This window comes from Carlito syrichta, unplaced genomic scaffold (assembly GCF_000164805.1).
Source record: "Carlito syrichta isolate Samal-C Ts95f unplaced genomic scaffold, Tarsius_syrichta-2.0.1 Scaffold302446, whole genome shotgun sequence".
Lineage (NCBI taxonomy): Eukaryota > Metazoa > Chordata > Mammalia > Primates > Tarsiidae > Carlito > Carlito syrichta.
In genome coordinates this window covers 178,167-197,136 of record NW_007246542.1, presented here as the reverse complement: position 1 = coordinate 197,136, position 18,970 = coordinate 178,167, and the positions used below count along the sequence as shown (strand labels likewise).

Here is an 18,970-nt window from a genome sequence, read left to right as displayed (position 1 = left end):
TCTGTATGTATTCAGGATGTTCCCATGCTAGGGTTGTTGCCACTTGGCCTGCAATTTTTATTTTGCAGATACAAACACAAACTTGTCTTGCTCGGGACCTTTAGATTCCTTCTTCCAAAGGATGGCTTTTCCTACCATGCTACTCAAAATCAATCTCCTCCTTCTCACTTATTCACATTCACTTACACTCATATGTATATACAAACTCACAGAAATACGTGCATAGCTCACACATTTATGCACACACACTCTTGGACAACATATTCATATACACACAAGCACAGTCACTCACACACTAGGACACACATTTGCACATTCACCATCATATTCACACATGATCTATACACGTACACAACCTCAAACTCACTCTCTCATGTCCCTCTACTCTTTACCCTACTTTATTTTCTTATTCCTAGTGATGACATCAGAATGTGTATATGTTTGCTTTCATTTTTTTTCTTTTCAGCATGCATCAGTAAGAGAGGAATCTTGGCTGTTTTGTTTAACAGTAAACTAAACAAATAAAACTATTTATTGGGGCTAGGACAGTTCCTGGCATGTACAGTATAGGTTCCAAATAAATATTAAATAAACATATATGAAAGGGTTACTGTGAGAAAAATTTCCAGAGAAGGTAGTGCTTGACCAATTTATCAAGGAAGTCAAATAAGGGGAGTGTCAAATATAGAGTTAGATGGAGCATTACCTTGAAAGATAAAGTTTACGTTTGATTCTAAAGTAAATATGGTGCTGTTGATGACTGTTAAACAGAGAAAGGATTATTCTGGGCATTTGACAATATCATAGTGAGTCTTGGAATTAACTTATGAGTCCTGGACTATCCTGAAGATATGAAAAGAAGTCTTTGGCTATTTGAACATGTGAAGATGTGCATGGTTCTCCATTTCTTGATGGAAAATGTAACTGAGCATTATATTTCTTCCTCACATGTGGTGTGATCCCACTATTTCACCCTGGATCCCAATATTGTTTTATTATGTTAACCCACTTTTTTTTGACAAGCAGGTCATGTGATATCTTCCATCCATTCACTTCTTTCATATTTTTAATTAATTTTAAACCCTTTGAAAAGTGTATTGGGATTCCATGAAATCTATAGTCTTACAGCTGCCAAATACAAAAATTACCAAATAAAAATTTCTTTTTCTAGGTGTATACCAGATGTCTGTGTCAGAAGCGGCTGTCCCCGGGGAAGAAGTAGGAAGAGTGAAGGCTAAAGACCCAGACATTGGAGAGAATGGCTTAGTCACATACAATATTGTTGATGGAGATGGTATGGAATTGTTTGAAATCACAACAGACTATGAAACACAGGAGGGTGTGGTGAAGCTGAAAAAGGTGAGTTAGAGTAAGGAATCAGATATGTCAGTAGTATGGCCTGCTCTGCCAAGGCAACACTGAAAGAAACAGGGAGGTGAAGGCTAAGAAATGGGGGTTTGGGAAATTGGGAGCAGACCTGACTTTGTAGTTCTGAGCTCTGGAGAGATAACAACTGTTTTTCTTTCTGTCACTGAAGAGGAGGCTGGCAAAAGGGCTGCCTCCCTGAAATTGCTAGTTCTTGTATGCTTTGACACAGTTCTCTCTTGGACAGAAGGACAATTAGATAATTCTAGATTTTGAAAGCGCAGCCCTGAGCATGTATGGAAGTCCCCACTCAGCTTTGCCAAGCTGAGTCTGTTAAATAGACTGTTAGGAACTTTTCCTGTTACAACATCCAAAGTTCACTGCATCACTGGATTTCTGTGAAACTTAAACCAACTCTCTGCTTGTTTTTCTCTCAAAATTGCACCTGGGGAAACACTAATGTATCTTCCCCATAGTCAGGTAGACTGTCATTAAAAACATCTTCCTGAGATTAATTTATTACAAAGAGGAGTGCATTGTTTATTTGCTTTACGTTCACTTAATCCTAACTACTGGCCAGACATAGCATAAGCCTCTTACCACTATTCTTTCATTTACTTTTCAGGAACAAAATTATATAAAATAGATAGTATTATCCCAATGAGCAATGACACCTCAACTTAATTTTGATGATATTGGGGCTCAGATAGATTAAATAGTTTGACCTAGTCACATTTACATGGCTCACGCTATGCAGACATGAGATTCAGACCTAGTGTATTCTGGAACGACTTCTTTCTCAAGACATTTTGGAAACAGCTAAGCCAGAAAGCTTTTATAAAGCAGAGCCAGATAAGATTCATTTCCAAGTAAAGAAATAGTTCTAGTACATTCTAAAATGGTTTTCCCTCCTGATTTACCACTTGAGAAATCAACACCTCTTCATCATTAAAGTGTATGGAGCATTAAATCTGAATTGGATGATGGGATTACCTTGGTTTTAATCAAGCATTCATTTCAACTTGGTTTTGTAACTTGAATATTAAGCTCCTTGGTGTGATGGAAATGATTGGACTGTAACAATGATAAAAAATTAATTTGAAGAATCAATAAAGAAGCTGGTAGTTGGAGAGGAGGCAAGCGCTGAGTGGGGAAATGCTGGTCCTGGGAGGAATGTTTTTGTAGAGGGAGCAAGGAGTGATCTGCTCTAGGAAGCTGACCTTTCACATTTTGAAAGTATGTGAAGTTTGGGGAAAATATTATGGGGTACAGAGCAAAGGGAAGGAGAGAGTCATTCTGTCATAAAGAATAAAGAAAATGAAAGATATGAAAGTTGGGGTGAAGTTTGGATATTTGAAAAAGCCTGCATTAGTGAAAATGAAGGGCAGGACCGAGAAATCCTAATTATCAGCCACAGGGGTATGAGGTAGTCACTCCTTCTGGTTTCTCATCCGGAAAAGTGGCTGGGTGAATTGTGTGTAGCCTAAAGCTGTCAACGTATTTTGTTAATTAATATTATTATCCCTCCTGCTTGACACTGACATATGAACATTGACATCAGCGATTCGTGCCTCCCATCCTTTGCTGTTCGAATAATTGGGTAGTTGGTTATGCTAAGGTTGTCACCTGTTTTCAATGTATTCAGGGCATAAACACACACTATGTCTCTAAAATCCTGAAATATTTAAATTACCCCCACGAAACTCACACATTGCAAATGAGCTCTCTGCATATGATTAATTTGCACATTTCCCGCCAATTCAGTGTGTTTATTTTAGGCAAAGAAATCTTCTATAAAGCACAGACATTTAAGTTTTAAACAGTGTAAGATGTTATTTCTTTTGTAAAAGAACGTTTGCTTAAATTTGTAGCATGAAGTTCTAAATGTCCACCAGGAAAAAACTTCAGAGGTGAATTTAGCAAAATAAAAATATGACTTCTTGTGGATGTCATTATATACAATTTAATAATATTAAAGGGTATGGAGCTATCATAGCTATCATAGCATTTTAAAAGTATTTTTAATATAGTATTTTTATGTTTTTCTTAGTTAATTCACCCATTTTTTTCCACCAAGAGTTGTAGAGTACTGATTATTTGTCAGACAGGCCCCTTGCAAGAGCTGGAAATCTAAAGTTGAAGAGAGAGAGTCCTGACCACAGGGAGATCACAATTTAATGGGACAGTTAAGTAAAATGACAAAAGTGTGGAAGTTTTTTCAGATTTGGCTGTGTTGATATTTGGAGCTAGAGAATTATTCATTATAGGGGGCTGTCTTGTGCACTGTAAGATGTTTGGTAGCATTCAAGGCTTGTCACGAAAGGTCAGTGAGTACACACTCTATCCTATTCCACCAGTCATGATAATTTTTTTAAGAAAGTAGCTCTAGACATTGCTTAATATTCCTGGGGTGATTGGGAACAAAATCACTCCCCAAAATCATCTGTAATAAAGTGTGATAAGACCTATGAGTACGGGTCATGAATGACTTCTTAGTGGGACAGTTCTCAAACTGAGTCTTGCTAGATGACTAGGAATTTGCTGGAGAGTTAATGGGAGAAAAGAAAGAAACAGTAGCTTATGGAGGACTGATATCCAATGGAAACAGGACACTTCTAAGAAACAGCGATATCTTGTCTTCAAAGTCTTAAGATAGGTATAGTTGGACCAATTGACAAACATTTGTTAAAATTCAAGGGAGACATTGCAAAAAATGAAAGAAGGCAGAAGTAGTGAGATGGTAGTAAAGAATTCAAGAAATAATTAGTAGGTAGAGTCGTTCATTTATTTAATAGTTTAGGAAACAATGTGTATTTCTTGAGTTGTGACTCTGTGTCTGAGTTTAATGGTAAACAAAAGAGAGAGAACCTACCTTCAGGGTACTTAGAAAATCTCTCCCTGGTTAAGTGAGAAGGAACCAGAGCGAAATAAAGATGGGCTTTTAGGTGGCTTGGTAAATGTGAAGAGAAAAATCCAATCTGTTTATTGCAATGTACCCCAATCATGTGGGAATCCCATCTATCTCAGAGAAGCCCCAGTACGTTGTCTGAGCTATTTATTTTCAACCAAATAAACCCCTTGCAAAGCAGTGTGAGAGCAGCATTATAAGACATGTCAAAAATCCTTTATTTTAGTGAAACTCTTTTTATGCCTGTTTTTTTTTTCTTTTATATTCTTTGTCCACATGTCTCTAGATATAGATACATAACATTTAACATGGCTACAATCAGAGGGTGATCTGATTTGTTACCTTAATGCCGCATCATAAACATTTTACATGCTGTTATATAATACACATAATCATTTTTAATGACTACATAACATCTCATCCTATTGATGAACAATTATTTCCTTAATAAAATCTCACAGTTGGATTTGGTGTTTTGTGTATATGTTTCCCCAGATTAGATATAACCTTCTATTATGTCTAACAAATATCACACATTTTTGAATATTGTTTGTTTTGGTTTTCTGTTGAATTAATCCCTCAGGGAGGATTTTCAGAGGCGGGATTAGTAAACTAGGGGATATTAAGATTTTTATGGCTTATGCAATGTGTTGCCTCATTTAGCTTTATTTCAACTACTCATACCATGGATATAAATGTTCACACGGGAAACTACCTCAAATCAGTTTTTGGAGGGAGGAAGGAAATAAATTGCAGGCAAATGTCTAAATGTTATTCATCCATCAGCTCTGCTCCTCATTCAGTCAGGATGATTGATGCATATGATCACTTGGTACAGTCATTCCAGAGCACTGGGGAGGCAAAGATCAACAAAGATTGACAAGATTCAGTAGACTCCTTTGGGATTCACCTCCACTAGTTGGGGATGAAAATGAGAGACTGCAGAAAGGCCACTAGGGACAGCACACATCTACCTGGGGCTGTTGCAGAGAACTTCACAAGGCAAGGAGGCTTGGGCTGACTACTAGAAGACTTAGAATTTCACCAAACATGGAAAGGACATTCCAGACAAATTTTGCAAAGGCCCAAGAGCTTAGCTTGGGATCTGAAATGTCAGTGGAGCAATGACTCTGAGTCCTTAGGCATTACTCTAAACCAAATTCAAAAGTCTCTACTATGGAACATCAACTGACTGATACCAGAAAATTTTACCTTTTTTGATTACAAATTACCTGGACTCAGAACCATAAGATTCCAGTTTTTGATTCTATCTAATAATTGCAGATGTTTTAGGAGTTGCAGGAATCTCACATCTTCAGCCTGTAAATAACATTTTTTTCTACTGCTCAGTAACCCAGTCAAGCATAATGGAGCTGCTGTGTCCCAGAATGATGGAGCGGATGGGGGATGATTTAGTTTTAGGAAAAGGGAATGATCCCTGCCTTCTGGGAGATGGGGATGGGAAGATGATGGGAAAAGTGTCAAAGTTGTTGAACATGCATAGACTTCCTGAAACTGGCAACATTCTTAATTTGGAGTTCTGCAATTTAGGTCAGGACTAAGCCCCATGACTCTGTGCCCATGCAAAATAAGTATTTGCCAGAAAAATGACAACAGCATGGCAGACAGATGCTTGCCTTAAAAGATCAAATTCTTTCCAAACATTTGGTAGTTCAACACCATCCAGAGTGCCAATTAGAAAGTAGTTTCGTAGGTAGTAGGGCTTATTTTTCTGCTACAATTTTACTTTCTGTGCTTTGCTGACTGATTCACTCTAACTTCTCTCATTAAGAATTAAGAAGTGTTTACCATCAATTTTCCTATAACTACAGCCATTCAAATGCTACTTATAATTTTTTTCATATCTGTATAAAATCTGTACTGCTTATATTTGTTTCTCTTTAAGCGGATCATTTTTAATATGTACACATTCTTTTAAAAAAAGGAAGCATTCCCCTCATTATCCTATTACTTACCAAAAATAGAAGGTAACCTAAAAATGAACACAATCAAACCAAAATGATGTTATATTACATTCTAGCTAGAGAGTTGTATAATAATCTCTTTTAAAAAAGAGATTGAGAATCACAGCAAATATGTTAAGAATTAGAACTATACTGACATTTCTTCTTAGTGGGTTGAGAATTCAAAGAATTGGAAAATAAATAATTATATTAGTTAAGTAAGTCAATATCATTTAACAATCCTACCAACCAAAATTACCCTAGACAGTCTTAAGTCATCTTATGGTCCACTGCTGATAAGGGTCCCAGACTTTGGGAAACACAGCGACATCAGAAGCTTAAGAAATGAGACTTTCCAGGGGTTCGAGACCAGCCTGGGCAACTTGGCGAGATCTCCTCTCTACAATAAATAAAAGAAAAATTAGTTGTGCATGGTGGCGCACACCTGTGGTTCCAGCCACTTGGAAGGCTGAGGTGAATCAACTGAGCCTAGCAGGTTGAGGCTGCGGTGGCCGTGATCATGCCACTGCACTCCAGCCTGGGTGACAGAGCGGGACTCAGACTCAAAAATTAAAAAAGAAATGAGGCTTTCAACATGATTCAACTGTGTGGGAAAAGATGGAGGTAAGAAGTAGTCATCAAACAAGACACCTGTTTGCTCTTTGGCTGAAATTCAGCATGCATTTTTATTACAAGAGTCTTAATACTTTAGAAAATGGCCTACAAAATGTATTTTTATATTGTTTCAATTCTCTTCCTTAGGTAATTTTTAGTGACTGATTTGGGTAGCCTTAATGCTGCTATATTGAATGGGTCTTTTTTAAGATCATGCAGCTTTTCTGTGTCTGTCGTGTTCCTAGAATGACCCATTAAGCACATTCTAAGTTCCAGGAATTGATTTGTCTGATTTTCTGACCAAATGGCTCAGGTAATTAGATATTGAATAGACAATGATTTTCTCTCTTTGAGAAACTATTCACTCTGCCCTATAAAACAATCAGGTCTTTATCTTCCATTATTATTTTAAGGAATTGGTTGATAGTCTTCTCTTCATTCTTGCCAGCCTGTAGATTTTGAAACCAAAAGAGCATACAGCTTGAAGGTGGAGGCAGCCAATGTGCACATCGATCCCAAGTTCATCAGCAACGGGCCTTTCAAGGACACTGTGACGGTCAAGATTGCAGTAGAAGATGCTGATGAGCCCCCTATGTTCTTGGCCCCAAGTTATATCCATGAAGTCCAAGAAAATGCAGCTGCTGGCACTGTGGTTGGGAGAGTGCATGCCAAAGATCCTGATGCTGCCAACAGCCCGATAAGGTACAGACGGATTTATTTTAAGAGCCTAGATGGGGAATTTTAGAGTTAAGAGGTTTTGGAAAAGTCCTACAGGAACCATATCATTCGGTTTCAAGAAGGGTCCAAATTTATCAGGTGCTTTGGGATGGAAACAAAGTTAAGATTTAGAAGACATGAGCTCTACTTCACCTCTGCTTCTGACTTTCTGAATAGACCTGTTCAAGCTACATAATTTCTCTCTGGAGCAGATCCCTCTCCCCTGCATATGACATGATATAACCCTTAGCTGCTCCGGGGACTGTGGTGAAGCATACATAATGATTGTGAAATAATTATAGTAATTATAATGTATTGAACACCTTCCCATGCTCCAGTTACTCCATGGGATTTGTTAGACATAGGATCTAATTTATCCTCTCAACTTCATTGTTACATAAGTTGTCCCTTAAATGGAGTGAAAACTGGGGCTCTGCAAGAACCAAGTGACTTGCATAGAATGATACAGCCGCTGAACAGGAGGCTAGGAAAGCAAGATCTATCTGTAGCTGAACATTTTGAAAAGGTAACAAAGTGCCCAAACACATTTCAGGTGCTTTTTACAATGATGGATATATGCTTTGTGACTTAAAAAGCAATCCAGAACTCTGTTTCTATACTGCCGTCCCCAGTCTGAGATAATGACCGATGAGGCAAATAGTGAAGATTAGAGGGTGATGACAATGAGGCTGAGAAGGGGCTTGCATCACAGATTCCAAACATTTATAGGGTAGACATTTATAGTTCCCTGAAACCTGCTCTGGACTGGATTCTAGCAGATGTTTCTTTTTCCACAGCCACTTTCCTAATTCCTTTCTTGCCAGGATTCTTTCACATGTATCCTCGGGGTCTCTCTGCCTTCAGTCTTTCACATGCCATTCTGCATCAAACCTGTAGTCAGAGTGATCATTCGAAAATTCACATCCAAACACCACACCATACCTCAGTTAAAAACAAACAAAAAAGCTAAAATTATGCCCTACTGTGTCCCCAGTCCAAACTAATTTAAACTATTTTCTCCTTTGAACCTTTCCACATCAAGCTCATTCTTTGAAGCGGTCTCTGCTCTCACTTTGCTTGTTCTTCCTTCTAGTTGGGACTCTATGCCTTTCCAAATCGCCACATAGTGCTCCTTTTCTCCATCTCCACCTAAGTGTTACCGCCTCTAGAATTCTTCCAGGTTTCCTAGAGATGGATCACATGCCCTTCCACTGTCTCCCACCTATATCACCCACCAAGCTATATCACAGTGACACGTACGTCGTGTGTTGTCCTCACTGGAGCACAGTTTCAAAGAGGGTCGGGAACATGTCTGTCTAGTGCAGAGGTTACAAACTACAGCACACAGGACAAATCCAGCCGCCATCTGTTTTTTCGCTTTCTTTTTATATTGAGAAAAAAATCTGCATACCATAAAACATAAAATTCACACCTTCAAAGTGTACAGTTCATTGGTGTTTAGTATATTTTACAAGGTTGTTCAACCATCATTCCTGTTTAATTGCAGAATATTTTTATCACCCCAAAAAGAAACCCCATGCCCATTAGCATTCACTTCTTATTCCTCCTTCTCCTAGCCCCCACTACCTACTAATGTACTTCATTACTATACATTTGCCTATTCTGGGTGTTTCATGTAAGTGGAATAATACAACATGTGTATATGCATTGAATTTTTCTCATTTAGCACAATGTTTTTGAGGTTCATACATGCTGAAGAATGTATCAGTATTTCATTTATTTTCATTGCTGAACAATATTTAATTGCATGGATATACTACATTCATTCATCAATTGGATGAATATTTGGGTTTTGTTTCTACTCTTGACTATTATAGATAATGCTACTATGAACATTCCTGTACAAGATTTTGTGTAAATATGTTTTCTTTTTTCTTGGGTATATACCTAGGAATTGAATTACTGGATTATATAGTAACTTTATATTTAACTTTCTGAGAAACAGCCAACCTGTTTCCTACAGTGGCTGCACCATTTTACAGTCTTATCAGCAATGTATAAGGATTCCAGTTTCTTCAAATTCTCACCAACACATGTTGTTTGCCTCTTTTGATTATAGCCATTCTAGTGAGTGTGAAATGATACAGCATTATAGTTTTTATTTGTATTTCCTTAAGGATAGATGACCTTGGTCATCTTTTTATGTGCTTATTAGCTATTTGTATATTTTCTTGGGGGGAAATATATATTCAAGTCTTTTGCACAGTTTGTAATTGAATAATTTGTCTCTTAATTGTTGAGTCATAAGAGTTCTTTTTGTATTCTGGATGCTAGAGCTTTATTAGACATGCCATTTGCAAATATTTTCTCAGATTCCACAGATTCTATTTTCAGTTTGTTGGTGGTATCCTTTGAGGCACAAAAGTTTTTAATTTTGATGAATTCCAATATTTCTAATTTTTTCCTTTGGTTGCTTCTAGATGTCTATAAAATCATTGTCTAATCTAAGGTCATGAAGATTTACATAGTTTTTTAAAGTTTGATGGTTTAGTTCTTACATTTAGGTCTTTCATCCATTTTGAATAAATGTTTATATATATGTTGTAAAGGAGGATTGAGACTTTATTTTGCATGCCGATATCCAATTGTCTCAACTACATTTGTTGGGAAAAAACAAAACAAAACTGTAATTTACTAATTGAGTAGTCTTGACACCTATGTTGAAAACTGACCATGGACGTACAGGTTTATTTCTGGAATCTTGATTACATTCCATTAATATGTCTATCCTTGTGCTGGTACCACATAATTTTTATTCCCATAGCTTTGTAGTATGTTTTGAATTTAGAAATTGAGTTCCTCACCTTAGTTCTCATCGCCTACTTTTTAAAGTAAAATTTTATTGGAAGACAAGGACACTATTTGTTTGCATGTTACCTATGGCTTCTTTCCTGCTGCAAGGGCAGAGTTGTGTAGTTAAGACAGAGACGCTACTTTCTGCACAGTCTAAAATATATTTACTGGTTGGTCCTTTACAGAATGTATTTGTTGACCTCTGTTCTAGTTCATCACCCAATCTCTTCATTAAGCAGAGCACACAGACCTTAGTGAATGTCTCATAAATATTTATTAAATGAATGAATAATACTTGATTTGGCTTAGAAATTCAAGCTCACAGTTAGTGAGTATAAAACATAAAGCATAATAGAAGCGATGGCATCTCATTTACACATTTATTTAACAAATATTTATTGAGCACACTCTGGGGTTTCCTAGTATACTTGAAGAGTCAAATACTTATAAAAAGAAATGGATCTAAATATGAAAAGTAATTACCATGGACAATGGAGTTTATCCATTTATATCAAAGAAAATAGCAGCAGAGAATAAGGAATTCTCAACTCTAAGTGCTGTTCAGTTTCTTTTGGAGTTTTCAACATAGTCTCTTCTGGAATAAAGAGAGAATTAACATTCTCTGAGTACCTTCTCAACCATATACAACATGTTTTACAAAGTTTTTAAAGTTAATTTTCACATCGTTCGTGGATATGACTGCCTGTGATCAAATAGATGGGAATACTGAGACTCACAACACTGATGGGACATCTTTAAAGTCATGTGACCAGTCAGTTGGACACTCGATTTTATCCTAGGTCTGCCTTGAGTTCATTCTGAGCTTTTCCCTCTAACCCAGCAGCCACTAATGGAAAGATTTCCCGAGAAAGTTTGATTACTGTGTTTTCTCTATGCAGAAAGATGCATTTCATAATGACTGGAGACCCTTCTAACACCTTTAAACTACTTTAAAATGTTCATGGTGTGAATTTTAAATGAGTTATCTTTGGACTAGAATATCCAGGTGCATTAGAAACTTTTTAGAAGAGCAGTGACATAAAAACACAGAGAGCAACCACTCATTTCCTTTGCATCTCATTGTCTCCAAGGATTCACATCTGCAATTGGTTATTTGGGTCATGTTTTCAATGGTAGCTGTTCTGAGCATGTAGACAATTTTCATGTCTATAATTATCCAAGGATGCTGAGTACCTCACTTGAACCAGCCCCATACTCTCACTCACTTGGGTCTCTGTTCTTAGAATAGCCAGACAAATTATGAAAGAACATTCACAAGTTTTTGTGCAATGGGCAGCTAATCCTTACTACCTAATTTCCTGCTTGCTTATCTTCACCTTTAAGGAAATTTATGTCCTTGAATGTTTTAGGCCTTGTAGTATTACTCAAGCTCTTGACTCCTGGAACATTTCGCACATCTTTCTCCTCTAACTCTGTAGCATTAGACACATTTTTGTGTACTATTTCCTTCCCAAAATATTCTATCTCCTTAACTTTCTTGGCACTAACCTTTTCGTGCCTCAGATAACACTGTACCTGGTGTTATTACTGGTGTTTGATCCCTATCCAGGCAATGGGGTGTTCCTGAGGCTCAGCTTTTGGACTTTGGCCTTCCTCTCTCTGTATCTACTTATATGTACGCTTTTCACCCATATCATGATTAAATTCTGTTGATGCTTCTGATTTTCTGCCTCTAGGCTGATTTTTCTCTCATTTTAATTCTGTGTTGATTCTACTGTCTGCTGTGCATTTTCACCCATTTGGTTTGTCTTTACTGGCTCACTCAAGACACATTTTTGAGCTCATATTTATTGTGACATACTAAAAAAAACTGACTCCAACTCGACTACTTGAAACCTATAGTAGAGCTAAATCTTTGCTCTCTCATCATTTAAATTTAAAGCCTATTTAAATTTGAAACTCTTCTTCCTGTGAATTGACTTTTTTGTATTTGTATCCCAATATATTCTTCTCTCAGATACTCAAGGAAGATACTCCCTAGGACTCTCCAAGTTTCCCACAGATGCCTAAATATTCACTGAGTCCTACTGAGGCTTTCTTCATCACCTAGATTTTCCTTGTTACCGCTATACTTTTTTTTTTTTTTTTTTTTAGAGTTGGAGTCTCGCTCTTTCACCCAGACTGGAGTGCAGTGGCCACTCCCGGCCATCATAGTCTTGACCTGCTAGCTTCCGGCGATCCTTCCACCTCAGCCTTCCAAGTAGCTGGAACTACAGGCGCACTCTACCATGCCGGGCTAATTTTTGATTTATTGTAGAGATGAGGTCTCACCAAGTTGCCCAGGCGGGTCTTGAACTCACGGGCTCAGGCAATCCACTCACCTCAGCCTCCCAAAGCACAGGATTACAGACTGAGCCACCAAGCCCAGCTGTTACTTCTATACTTAACTCATCACCACATACCTTGAAAAGCTACATCACTCCTTAAGTTTCCTCTACTCCATCTTCCAATCTCTCTTGCTCAGACCACCTTGCCCATTCTACCTTATTACTCATCCTGATAGCTTGTTTCCAATTATTTGTTCCTCTGCTCAAAAGCATTCCATGATTTCTTAGTTGCTGTGGAATGAAGGTCCCCTTTGACATTTGAGAGCTTCCATGATCTGTACTCAGTATGTAACACCAGCAAGAACAAAAATAACAGAAAATATTGTTGGTTGTACTGTTAATTAAATGTGAGTCACTAAGTTATATATCATAATCATTCATTATTTTATTTAGTTCTCACAGATAACATCAAAGTTAGGTACTATTAATATTCTAGATTTGCTGGGCTCTTGCCTGTAATCTGGGCAACTCAGGAGGCTGAGTCAGGAGGATCACTTGAACCCAGGAGTTTGAGACCAGTTTAAGCAGCATAGCAAAGTTCAGTCTCAAAAAAAAAAAAAAGTCCAATTGAAAAGATAAATATGTGGAGGTTCAAAGACCTTAAATGGTTTTTCCAATATCATTCAACTTATATGTTGAGGAGCATGAAGGTTTCCCTAGGACTTCTCAAAACCAAAACTCATCCCTTTAACTTCTACAGATTAAACCTTATTCGATAGAATAATTATTAATTAAAATAATTATTAAGTTCCTTTCTTCCTGTGTATGTACTGTCATGTCAACTAAATAGTACATTTTCTCATGGCAGGAAAAAAGTCTGATTATTTTTTACCTCCTTTCCACATAGTGCTATCAGCCGAGAGCTCAGTTACTGAACACCTCCTGCCATTTATGATGTGTGTATCTATTTATCGTGTCTCATCACTGGTGATGATGGGGAGCTGTGATGTCAAATAGCATTCTGGAGGGTTGCTTAGTGGGTCCCCCCACTTTGCTGGAAGTAACATGATCTGGGATTGGAAGATCTGGGCTCCAATACTGGTTACCTCAGAAACTAAACATAAATCATTCGTAAATTCCGTCTTTCGTAAATGAACCTTTGCTTCATCTAATATTCTTTGACTTTTGACCACCAATGTGTGCATTCTAACAAATTCATTCTGTACTTAGGAAATCATTACTTAGACTTCTAAGAACAGGAAACCACCCAATTATGAAGCTCAGCATGCTACCTGAAATAACAAAACCCTTTTTTAAATCTTTTCTACTTTGGAGTTAGTATAGTGGAGGCTAAAGGGAAGAGGCTTTGGAGTTCAACAGACCCATTAAAACAAGGCTCCAATACTTAACAGACTCTCTGGGTATCCTGGGCAAGTTATTTTAGATTTATTACACCTCAGTAAAGGCCATTTTAACCCCATCCCATCTTACCTTGCCATAAATACAACCTAATAATGTGCTGTGAATTCTTGTCTTTTGTTAGAAAAAGGATAACTTTCTAGTCAGTAGGAGCAGCTAAACCTTAGAGCTATGTTGCTATGCACTGCCAAGAGTCATTAAAGTATGAGAAGAATGCCCTAAAAATGAATGGCCAAACTTGCTTTGCATATTGCACCCTGAAACTCAGAAGCAAGCTAACAGAGAATCCCAAGACTAAATAAACAAATTTACTGAAATATAGTTTGCATTTTTCTTTAATGACTAGACTGAATTTTAAAGCTATAAATGATCTTGATGATAATTTTAGATAAAAACATGAGAGTATTTAATATTTTATTTGCAAAAATCTGGCAAAGATTTGATACATTTGTGACTTTCTGAGTAGTATGGGAGCAAGACAAGCTCACTTCCCAATTGCAGTTTCATGAATATTCAGATGGCGGGTGATTGTAGTAAATATGGAGAAATGCGCAACATGCTATTATACTTCTCAATCAAATATGCTAAACAGCTTTTTCATTCATTGTACTGAATAAAGAATTCCAATGTGGCCAAATGATTTCTATAAAAGATTCATGTACAAAATTTCAAAAGTAAATTTGATTAGAAAGAAAACCTAGCTCAAGCAACTCATTGAAAAAGTTGCTTTAAATATAGCATGGAGAAAATATTCAAATATTAAGCTACTCTGAATGTCTTGGTCTAATTGCCTCATTTGCATTCTGCTTAGGTATTCAATCGATCGTCATACTGACCTCGACAGGTTTTTCACTATTAATCCAGAGGATGGTTTTATTAAAACTACGAAACCTCTGGATAGAGAAGAAACTGCCTGGCTCAACATCTCTGTCTTTGCCGCAGAAATACGTAAGTATTCTCTTAAGGATTTTGATTCCACTTTGCCAATATTATTTCTTCAGACTCTCTGTATTCCGGAAATAACTGAGATGAAATTTTTTCAGTCTTAAATAATGTTTTAAGTCTTTAAATTTTGTTTTTGGTTATCTATCTAGGAAGACATATAGACAAATAGAGATACGTTGTTTTCTCTGGCATAACAGGGTGCAGACTTGGCGAGACAGTTGGTAGATAGCTGTCAGAAAGATTTCCCACTCCATCTGGTCACTCGTTTTGTGAAATTCAGAGAAGCAGAGTCCTTAGAGCTGAGATTTGTGGGTTCTTGTTATCTATAGACCAGTGGATCTTGAACTTATCATGCATCAAGTTGATCATTCTTCAAGTCTTTCATGCATCTCATGAATGACTTGTTATAACAGAGATTTCTGGGCTCCACCTCCAGAACGCCTCATTTAGTAGGTCTGGGCTAGGGCCCAAGAATCTGTATTTCTAACAAGTTTCACAATGGTTTGGTGCTGCTTCTGTGACACCTCCTTGGAGAACCATTTTGGTAAATTAATCTCTGAGAGTCAGGCTCCATTGTAACCCTTAATTTTAAAGCTCACCGTGAGTTAGCAGAAATGGAAAAGTGGTTTGTGGCTTAATGATTGAATATTGACATTTATTCCAGGACATCTCCTCCCACTCTACTTAACACCTTTCGGCTCTTAAATGACTTTTGTGCCAACCACACCTTTCCCTGCATTGCCCAATTGAATGGCTGCAGCTTACTCTTTCCCAAAAGTAAACTTGGACCAATGTGTGATGTTCTCTGGCCTTTTTCTAACTGTCTACACTTTCTCCTCCCAGACAACCGGCATCAGGAAGCCAAAGTCCCAGTGGCTATTAGGGTCCTTGATGTCAATGATAATGCTCCTAAGTTTGCCGCCCCTTATGAAGGCTTCATCTGTGAGAGTGATCAGACCAAGCCACTTTCCAACCAGGTAATGGTACTTTCCCCTTCCCTGGCTAGGAGCGATGCATTTGGAAATAGAATTTGTTTTTGAAAGCATCATCTAGAGAAACCTCCTACTACTCAAATAGCTCTGAGAACCCTAGTTTTGCTCTGAAGCTATATTTTCTAATTAACATCAGTCTTTTTTAGCCAGTCAGAAATTTTTAAATAAATGATTTGCCAATGTCAGCATGATTTATTTATGGACCACCTTTCTCTTTCAGCCAATTGTTACAATTAGTGCAGATGACAAGGATGACACAGCCAATGGACCAAGATTTATCTTCAGCCTACCCCCTGAAATCATTCACAATCCAAATTTCACAGTCAGAGACAACAGAGGTTCGTACTAAGGTTCCTATGCATTCAGAGAAACAGAAATGGAAAACAAATTGCACAGCACACGTTTTTTCACTAATCTTAATAATGCTGTCCTACTGAAGAACAAACAGGAAATAATAATGCAACCTCTATTTTGAAACATGGACTCATTTGATGCATGTGAACAAGTGAATCTAGTTTTATTTTACTTTTTAAAATTGACTTTGATATTCGTGAAGCAGTGGGAAAACCAAGTGGGGAGGTTTACAGGGCCAATACGCAAATGACTCCATTTTTTTTAAGAGGTTGATAAACCTTTGGGGGAAAGCATGACTTTATGAATATTGATATCAAGTAGAGCATTAAGAAATATTAGCTCAACTTTGTAAGGCAATTGAATATTTCAACTGACCTTCCCTTCCAAGCACATTTTTAATGCAATGTGGCTAGGCACAGAGCTTGATACCTAAAGGTAGTTGCCGAATAGTTGCCTGAAGGGCATGGAACTGTTTGTCCCTTGTAAAAATTGCAATATTTAATTTGATTTCTGCTTCTACTTTCATCATTCAAGGAGATTTTAGATTTGTAGATTATTAGAAATAAATGTTTTTGTTGTATAGGCCCAGACTGATACAGACCATGGACAAAGTTGATGGTAGAGCTAGGGATGACAAATAAGTTTTTTTTACCTTCAGCCACACTGTTTTGTGGGATAATTGTCCATGTAAACCTGTGACAGTGCAGGTCAGTGACAATAGGGAGACAAATGTCACCATTCAGCATGGGATCAAAAGTCGTTTTTAAAAAATCTGATGTTTTCTTTAGCTCCATGCAAACCATGTACTAGGTTTTATAGGATAATTGCTTTCCTAGTGACTGAGAACAGACTTATAGCATCTTAAACTTTCTAATAAGTAATATCACTTTTTTCATGACCGTTATCACTATCATCAATAAGATAATAGCAGTTGCTATGTTCTAATAACCATGCCAAATCCTTCATTCACTCTGTCCACTTAACTTTTTTAACCACACCATAGGTGGGCTTTATTATTATCCCCATTCTACAAGGCACAGAAACATTAAGTAACTTACCACAAATCAATCAGTCAAATAGAAGTTACAGCTGAGTTTTAAATCCAGGCATTCAGAGGCTAGATACTACGGTTTCAATCACTTTATTTTAATGTGATGTGAATAAAGCAGAGAGGTGCTCTCCACTGCTTGGATTTTGAAAGAGTATGAGTTGACATACTTTATCATATCTTTCTTTTTTTGAGTTGGAGTCTTACTCTGCCACTCAAGCTGGAGTGCAGTGAGTGGCAGGAGCATGGCTCACTGCAGTCTTGACTTCCTGGGCTCGAGTGAACATTCCACCTCAATCTCTTGAGCAGTTGGGATTATGGGACCGTGCTAATTTCTTTTTTCTTTTTTTTTTTTGTGGAACCATGGTTTCTCCATGTTGCCTAGGCTGGTCTCAAACTCCTGACCTCCAGCATCCTTCTGTTTGGCCTCCCAAATTGCTGGATTACAGGTGTGAGCCATTTTACCTGGCTCATACTTTATTATTTCTTGATCTATGTGAGCATTTAATTATGGGTCTTATAATTCAGGCACACACCAAATGAGACTACAGTGTAAAATGCCCTACATGCTATGACAAAGACTTTTCTCTCCCCATACCTTGCTTTCTACAATGAACTTGCCCTTAGGAGCTGGGATATGAAGCAGGTTATATGTAGAGACATGTGTTTTCAAAGGATCTTACAAAACAACCTGTGATTTGCTTTGTGCATAATTTCCATCATTTGAAAAGAGAAGCATTACTTAGTGTTCTTTAATTTCGTATTTAAGCAAGGATTTTTTTTCTTTTACTTGCAGGTTTTTTTGAATTTGCACATGTATGAGAGAGGGGAGGTAATTCTGCAAAGCACTAAGGTAGATGGATAGTTCTCCACCAGGAGCTCACACACCTGTAATACAGAAATTTCCTTTAGTAATATATTTTTTCCCCAAACAGGGGGACTCTGGCATACAATGAGCAGTTAAAAATGTGTCCTGAGCTAAACTGAACAAGATAGCATACAGTGTTTCTATAATGCTTTCTACGATATGTATACATCTGTATTTAAGTTCATGAAAATCCTCACCTCCACTCTTGGAGTTTTCTGCATTCCCAAATTAGTTGTCATTTCCACCCTGGGTTGATAGACTACTATATTGTTCCAGCTGAGGACTGGATAATGTCAGCTTTCTGATGAAGAAATACTTGTAACAATATATTGCATAATTATTCAATTTTATCAATAGTGAAGTAATTGACTCAGTGGTCTAGAAAAGTCTGATGATCTCACTGGCCTCCTATGCCACCATCCCTTTTATTATATTTTCTCAAATATTTGTGGTCAAACATTTACACTGTGGTGGTATAATTCTCAATTTACATTGGAGGTCTGATTCCAGCAATGCTTCTGTCTATCACAGAACATCTACAAGCCGCCGTTTTTCTAGGGTTTCCCTAATGTGCCAATTTTACTCCATCTCCTGCCTACTCTTTTTTTCTTTTTATACATGCAATCATATTTAGTTGCTATTAACCTCTGAAGACACTATACTGAGGCACACT

At 37.3% G+C, this 18,970-nt stretch overlaps 1 protein-coding gene across 3 annotated transcripts in view; it reads left to right on the top strand.

Annotated features, from left to right (window-relative positions):
- The window catches only part of CDH11 (cadherin 11), a 163,882-nt gene that overhangs the window by 123,433 nt on the left and 21,479 nt on the right, over positions 1 to 18,970 (top strand). For all 3 annotated transcript variants that reach the window (XM_021711664.1, XM_021711665.1, XM_008056680.2), the window contains 5 exons: positions 1,172 to 1,359; positions 7,301 to 7,554; positions 14,902 to 15,038; positions 15,879 to 16,012; positions 16,248 to 16,365. In XM_021711664.1, the coding sequence (XP_021567339.1) occupies positions 1,172 to 1,359; positions 7,301 to 7,554; positions 14,902 to 15,038; positions 15,879 to 16,012; positions 16,248 to 16,365 (831 nt within the window). The remainder of the gene's footprint in view (positions 1 to 1,171; positions 1,360 to 7,300; positions 7,555 to 14,901; positions 15,039 to 15,878; positions 16,013 to 16,247; positions 16,366 to 18,970) is intronic.